The sequence below is a fragment of the Babylonia areolata genome, chromosome 11, assembly GCF_041734735.1.
Source record: "Babylonia areolata isolate BAREFJ2019XMU chromosome 11, ASM4173473v1, whole genome shotgun sequence".
NCBI classification, from domain to species: Eukaryota; Metazoa; Mollusca; class Gastropoda; order Neogastropoda; family Buccinidae; genus Babylonia; species Babylonia areolata.
Genome location: NC_134886.1, coordinates 37,739,204 through 37,747,058, shown reverse-complemented (window position 1 = coordinate 37,747,058; position 7,855 = coordinate 37,739,204). Strand labels below are relative to the sequence as shown.

General features: G+C 39.1%; 1 protein-coding gene across 10 annotated transcripts in view; it reads right to left on the bottom strand.

The window, feature by feature from the left end:
• Positions 1-3,221: 3,221 nt before the first annotated feature.
• The window catches only part of LOC143287718 (cytochrome P450 4F2-like), a 34,131-nt gene continuing 29,497 nt past the window's right edge, over positions 3,222-7,855 (bottom strand). For all 10 annotated transcript variants that reach the window (XM_076595942.1, XM_076595944.1, XM_076595946.1 and 7 more), the window contains one exon: positions 3,222-7,522. In XM_076595942.1, the coding sequence (XP_076452057.1) occupies positions 7,420-7,522 (103 nt within the window). In that variant the 3' untranslated portion in view covers positions 3,222-7,419. The remainder of the gene's footprint in view (positions 7,523-7,855) is intronic.

Sequence of the window (7,855 nt, the reverse complement as noted above, 5' to 3'; positions counted from 1 at the left end):
TGTGTATGTGGGTGGTGGGTATGTTGGGCGATGGGTATGTATGAGGGTGGGAGGGGAGGCGACAGATGGTCCGTGTGTGTGCGTTTGTGTGTGCGTTCATGTGTGCGTGTGTGTGTGTGCATGTGTGTATGTGTGTGTGTGTGTGTGTGTGTGTGTGTGCGTGTGTGTGTGTGTTCTTAAGTGTTAGTCTTTGTCTTATGTGTGACGTCTCCTCGTCGGCCCCTTCACATCTGCATCTGGGTTGGGGCGCTCCAAGATGGAGCCATAAAAAGGCCATAAAAAAAAAGGCCCATAAAAGGTTGGAAGTCTGTTTCAGGCAGCGGGATCAAAGCATAGTGCGGCGGTTTGGCCAAAGACTGGGGGGCATTGGGGGGAGCGTGATGGGGGTGGGGGGTAAACTTCACTGGTTAGTGATAATAATATCGAGGTCCAACAAGTTCAGTGTGTGTGTGTGTGTGTGTGTGAAAATGATCAATAAAAACGAAACGAAAATATATGGTATTTTAAATGCAACGAGCGGTAATTGCTACACACAACTGATTAATTGCCTTCTTTATTTTACTGTGTATTACAAATTATGTAACATGAATTATCCGTGCTAAATCTTACAGCGGTGTGTGTGTGTGTGTGTGTGTGTGTGTGTGTGTGTGTGTGTGTGTGTGTGTGTGTGTGTGTGTGTGTGTGTGAAAACATTAAAAAGAATCGAAAACATGAACAATCCATGCAAACACTGACGCATAACCCCACCCCTCAAAACCATATGCCTTAAATAAATCATACAATTAATTAATATCTTTTTTACCTGTTTATATATTGCTAATCGCATTACAACATATTGCTTATTAATGCTTAATCATACCGATTCAAATCTTTTTGATTAGTCAAGTTCGCTTACTGTTATCATTAGCATTTCGTTCTGAGGATGTTTTATTGTAATCTAATTTTTTAAGCAAAATTTCACCAATTATAATTATCCAACACACACACACACACACACACACGCGCGCGCGCGCGCGCGCGCACGCACGCACGCACACACACACACACACACACACACACACACACACACACACACGAACATCTACTTTTCCCTCACCAGTAGCCGTCTTTTTCCCCCCTATCTTTGTCAAATAACACTTATGGCTAAAAGACGCTAAACTGAAGAAGAAGACAACAACAACAACAACAAGAACAACAACAACACACACACACACACACACACACACACACACACACACACACACACACACACACACACGTGTGTGTGTGTGTGTGTGTGCGGAGGAGTATTGACACGGGGGAGTATAGACACGCTTCCTTTCCGGTACACCACATCTGCTGGGCAGATGCCCGATCAGAAGCATAACCCAACGTGTAAGTCAGGCTTTGAGTGTATGCAGATATATATATTTGTGTGCCTGTTAGAATGGATTTCTTCTGGAGATTTTTACCACAGGACAACCCTTGTATGTCACCACGGGTTCTTTTTCAGTGCACCAAGTGCCTGCTGCACGCGTGACCCGCCAGCCTGCCAGTGCTCGGACAGTTTCAGTTTCAGTAGCTCAAGGAGGCGTCACTGCGTTCGGACATATCTCATATACACTACACCACATCTGCCAAGCAGATGCCTGACCAGCAGCGTAACCCAACGCGCTTAGTCAGGCCTTGAGGGGAAAAAAAAGGTGAATAAATAATAGATAAGCTTACACAAATAAATAAATAATAACTATAATGTTAAAAAAAAAAAAAAAAAAAAAAAAGAGCCCGATCAAAAGAGCCTAGCATGGTCGTAACCCGCTACTAACTGTGTGTAGTATGGAACTGACCAATGGCGTAGTTCGGTCAACGCAGACATTAATTAGTCACGTGTAACTGTCAAAAAAGTTAGAACCAAGCAATGCAACTGGCGCCAGCTGCATGGTCCCATCTGAATGACTGGACTCTCAGTTTGATTTTCCAGTCAAAACGTGGGAGAAAGGGCAAGGCAGGGATTTGAACCCACACCCTCAGTGTCTTTACCACTCTGCCGGCCACCTTCCTCCTTGAGGATGAGTCAAGCAGCAGAGGTGGGTTTTTTTTCTTTTTCTTTTTTTTTTTTTGTATGTGCGGGGACAATGGGCATCTGCTTTTGTGATCACTGCACTAAATGATGTCAAAACAAACTGTGGAAATGATGAGAATCATTATGTAATGCATGTGTTCAGTGCTGCAAAGGGGGCAAATAACGGTATGTGTTTTTATGATAAAATTATCATATCTTCATATCTGTTTGACTTATAAACTTCCAACTTAGCACAGGTATCTATATTAACATCCTGAGTATGTGTACCAAATTTCATGCAGATATCTTTAGTAGTTCCTGAGAAACAAAAATTAGCTAAAAATGACGCAGTGGTCCACTTTAACTCTCTCCATACGAACGGCGAAAGAGACGACGTTAACAACGTTTCACCCCAATTACCACCATCAAAATATTGCAAGCGGAAGGCTCTTATACTGAAGAGGTGAATGTTGACAAAGAATACCACAATTCTGACGACGGAAGCTAAAGTTTCGGTCATTGAGACACCCACTGGACATCCGAGGGGTCTGTGTAGAGGAGAAGAGAGGACTGGCCGTACTGAGTGAGTTAAGGGAGTGAAAGGATAAAGCGGGCAAAGAGAAACACAGGTGTCGAGGTACGAGAAAGTGGAAGAAGCAACTAGTTTAGATGTTGCAGTTTAGATGAACTCGGCTAGCTGACGAGCCGTAATTGACATTAGCAGGTTGTTTTCTTTTTCCATGGATACAGTCCTCTCCAGGAAAACGCCAAGGGTCGTGACTGAGCTGGAAAGATGGATGGGGGCATTGCGAAGTCTGAGTCAATCATAATAAAAAAGGTTTTTGTTTGGTTCCTGTGAGCGTTGCTTCATCTGTTTTGTTAGCCTTTTATAGTAATTCTTTCGGAGTCATCCATGCAGTTCTGAATGTCCAGTTAGCAGTTGTTTCAAGCAAGAGAGAAGAGAATTACATTTTCAGGCAGGCATCACTTTTCTGTGAACTGAGAATGATGGTTTGAGAAAGAGAGAGAGGGAGGGAGGGACAGAGAGAGAGAGAGAGAGAGACAGACAGAGACAAAGAAGCAGAGAGAGACAGTCGAGAAGAACACCAAAGACAGAAGAAAGATAAAACAAAACATAAGAACCACGCTGGAGGTTCTTGTGAAGAAAGAGAAACAATACTCACATGAAACAAGCATTTTTAATTTCTTTAAAAACATCGCACTCCATTTTTTTTCTTTTCTTTTTTTTTCTCAAAACATGGCAATGCCAGCAACATCAAGTTCATTAACGTCTCTGCAACAAGTGCTGAAATATCTACACATATCAAAGTATAAAAAGTCCTATAGCATTTTGCGACCAACGAGGCAGTGCATTCATATACACTGCAGAGAGAGGAAAAACAGTGTAACGCGCCTTTCCAAAGGGCACAACACCATGCCAAAACAGGGCCTTGAAAACTGATCACTTGTCAACGCCAGATCAGAAGTCCAACAACTAACCGATTCTGCCATGGTATCTCAAGGTGTCACAATTATATGAAAAATCTCTCACATGTGATGATAACATCATTCAGAGAGTACCTTTTAAAAAAAAAAAAATTCAAAACATGTAAAAAAAACCGAACCAAACTTTAATTGAAAAAAAAAATATATATATATATATACATTTTTAAAGAAAAAAAAAGATGCTGCTTTGAATGTAATATGTTTTTTAACAACCGCTTAAAGCTGTGTTTTCATTCCATAATTTTTTAAAACTTGTAGTAAGATACTGTGGTTGTTGCAATGTAATTCACTCCTAGTAGAATGCAAATACCAGGGAAGGTCACTGGTCATAAGTCATAGCGGTAATGAGAGAGGGGAAAAGGGGAGAGAGTGAAGACTGACGAGGGAAAAGAAAAGGAAATTTTCTATCTAAAATTACGTTTAAATAACATACTTACCGTGACCCAACTAGTGCAGACTCCGGCAGGGGTCTGACATTCCTGTCCTGTGCAAACTACTATCCGCCTATGCGGAGAAAATGAGAGAACTACGGCCGATAACCTCCCGGAAGTAGGTAACGTCCCAAAGATTTAAGACCAATGGAAAGAATAGAAAGAGGAATAAGAGAGAGATTTCTTTCTTTATTCTTGCTGTTTTTCGTTTCTTTTAAAGTGGTGGAGAAAGAGAGGAGGCAGAAGTAGTGAGAGGATGTGCTACTCCATATACTCTCATTCACACACACACATGCGCGCGCGTGCACACGCACATACACACAGAGAGATAGATAGAGATAGATGGATAGATAAAATAACATATTCGATTTATCATAATATCACATAATGAGTCTTTGTGACACTGCCGAAATTCAAAAATAAATAAGTAAGTACGTAAATAAACAAAACACCAAACATGAAACCATTACCATGTGTTAAACTGTGGCTCTGGTCAGAATAAGAGCTGAGTCCTCACCTCCTCACCTTGAAAAGTTAAAATTATTCTGTGATTAAAAAAACCACCACCACCCAGTACTGAGAAACTTATCATAGCACCCATGTCAGTAACTTATGCGTTCAATACATCGAATCATCTAAAACAGTCTGGTACTAGGGGACTTGACATGACTGAAAATAAAATTCTAAAGCCAATAGCTCCAGTAATTACTGACACTGTGACCAACATTTATAACCTGTGTATTTTAGAAAAAAAAAAAAAATCACTTCCCATCACAATTCAAACATGCAAAAATTATTCCTCTGTTCGAATCCAGTGACAAACATCAACCAATAAACTAGAAAATTTAATTGATCAATGGCTTTATAATATTACTGATAAAAAAAAAAGAAATAAAAATTTTAAAATGTGGAACACTCTTTATTGACATCATAAAAGCATTCAATCTCATCAACCATCAAATGCTTTGTAAAAAGCTTGATATATGGCTCCTCAGAAAATAACATCAAATTGATATCTTCATGCCTTCAAAATCGCCAGCAAACTATGTATCAATGCATGTGTGTCAAATGCACAGCCTGTCATGTACAGCATCCCTCAAGGTACTGTACTTGGCCCACTTCTCTTCTCAATACACATTAATGATCTTCCACCACATACAAACGAGTCAGGTGAACCTATATGTGATGATACAGCTGCACACACCAGTCACATTGATCTTAACAGTGTATCTCAATCATAAAAATCAGCTGCTGACAAAGTAAAGCTATGGCGTGAAATGATTCACAAGTCTCTGAACTCCATAAAAACCATCAAACTCCATAAAAACCATCAAACTCATGCTTATGACAACAAGAAAAAAACGTCATATTGTACTGTTCTACTTCTGACCATTTACACTGACAGAGCAGACAATGAAGAAGTTTACTCTCATAGAGTGCCGAGTGTCATAATTCACAATAAACTTGCAAGGAATGATCACATTAACAAATTATGTCAAAATGTATCTAGAAACATATACCACCTGTGTTGAATTAAACAACTTCTATACTTGCATGCCAGAAGACTATTTCTACTCACATACATTCTCTCATCCATCAATTATGGATCCACTCTATTCAAATTTGTAAGCACAAATTTACTTAAGCCCTTATATCGCATCTATAAACAGGCCTTCAAAACAGTCCTCCTCAAATCATTATGTTTGGATAAACAAGATTATAAATCACTTGCTACCTTACCTCTGAGCACAGGAAGCAGTTTTTGCAAACAAAGGAATTTTCATGCAAAGAATAATGTATGTATGTAATGTATGTATGCATTCATTAAATGTTAAACTTGAAAAAAAAAAAGAAAAAAAAAAAAGACTTGTCAGTAACACGACACGTGGCGGTAACTGACGTGAAACTGACACCGAAGTAGCCCCCCAAAAGCTCTGTGACCCCGAATCGTAATTGAAGCTGAAAACGAGAGGGAAGCCTTTTGCGCAAACGAAGTAAAGTGACGCGGAATTGAAAAAGAAAAAAAAAGAAAAAAAAAGAAAAAAAAAAAAGAATAATGTCAGGAACTGATCCGACTGACTTTGCAACAAAATTTCATTTTAAGAGGTGAGATTGCAGCAAACATCAGATCCTTGTTCCAAGGACTGACTTATTCAAATCTGACCTATGTTAGTTTAAACATGCTTTTATTATAAAAAAACACAACAAGTAAGACATTGCAAACACACAGAACAGCAACAAACCAAAGCTTACGGTGTGCTCGGTAAGCAGCACATGCACGCAGTGAACACATAACAAAGCGGCAGTATTATGAACTACTTTGCTACTCTGTCAGTTTACTTTGGAAGCAGCTACCACCATATATCAGATCACTCAGTGGCACATCAACCTTTGACAGACATCTTGCTCTCTATTTTGAAAACACTGACACACTGATGCTGTTGAGTTTGTTGCTATTATTCTCTATTCATATTTTGTATTCTGTATTATAATTATTCTATGTACCAATTCACCTTTTGTTCTGAGTACTTATGGCATAACACATGCGTTTCATACGTATGACTTTTCATTTGTGATTGTGAAATCTCTTCCTTAACTTTTGCATATTCTGGGTGTTGGATATTGAACCATATTCCTGAAAATCAAACACAAAAAGAATTTTAACAATTAAGTGAATTTTCATTATTTTCTTACGAATCTTTCAAATTTGACACCACTGTGTCCAAAGATATATCCATGATGATTCAGTATTAATGAAACTGTTAGAACTGTTACACTCTCTCTCATTCAATAATAAAACAGTTTGATATTTACTTATATAAGGCTTTTAAGTACCACAGTGTATTGTGTAGTTAATTATTATTAATTTTGTGCATTATCCAGTTTGTAGATTATGATCTGAAGTTTATCGCTGACTTTTGTCAATGGTAAGATTTTGATTTGGGATGCTGGTTCACTGTCCCCTCTTCATGAGGGGGCCATGAGCTTTATTGAATAAATTATCTGCAGCTCTCTCTCTCTCTCTCTCTCCCTTCTCTTCTGTTATATATCTTTATTTGCATGTAGTTTTGGTTGGTTTTTTTTTTTTTAATGATTACTCACTTTTTGGGTTTCCTTTTTTCCCTTGAGTGCTGAATGTAAAAAAAAAAAAAAAAAAGATTACTCCTCAGTTCTTAGTTTTACCTCTGTCTTGGTTTTGTCCTCTCTTTTTTTTCTCCATTCTCTACTTTTTTCCCCCATGAAGAAGGGCCTAGGGCCCGAAACGTAGGGAAACTCTTTCATCATAGGACAAGTTACCACCTACAGGTCAGTCTGAACCGTTTTTTCGCCTAATTTCATTTCATTTCTCTGGGGTGGGAAAAGTGATGCGTCTACGTCACTGGGCAAAGAATCAGTTGCTGTGTCCACCTGTCAACTTTATCCTGGGGGGGGGGGGGGGAGTCAGCGGCGAGGGGTGGCGAACAGCTTGATGCCGTTCTCAGCTCTCATGACCACGGATGCCTTTTTCTTCACCACGTGGCTCGGGTCCAGGGTGAAGGTGAACCTGTGTGAGGTAATCATCATGCACCGGGCTGGTTAGCAGGTCCTGGCATTTCAGATTGCAATGACATATCCACCCTCACCCCCTACTTTAAAAAAAAAAAAAAAAATCATTTCTGAAGATATTTTTTTTTAGTCCTATCACACATACAAAACAGACAGAGACAGTACTGGATACCTCATTCAGAACAATCATGTTTCTTCCCCTTCTACAGGTGCTGTATAAGTATCCATATCATCATCATCATCATTTTTTCATCATCTTCCACTTTTCCTCCAGCTGAAAGAATGCTAAGCATTTTCGTTTTTTTTAAGTTTTTTTTTACATTCCTCATAA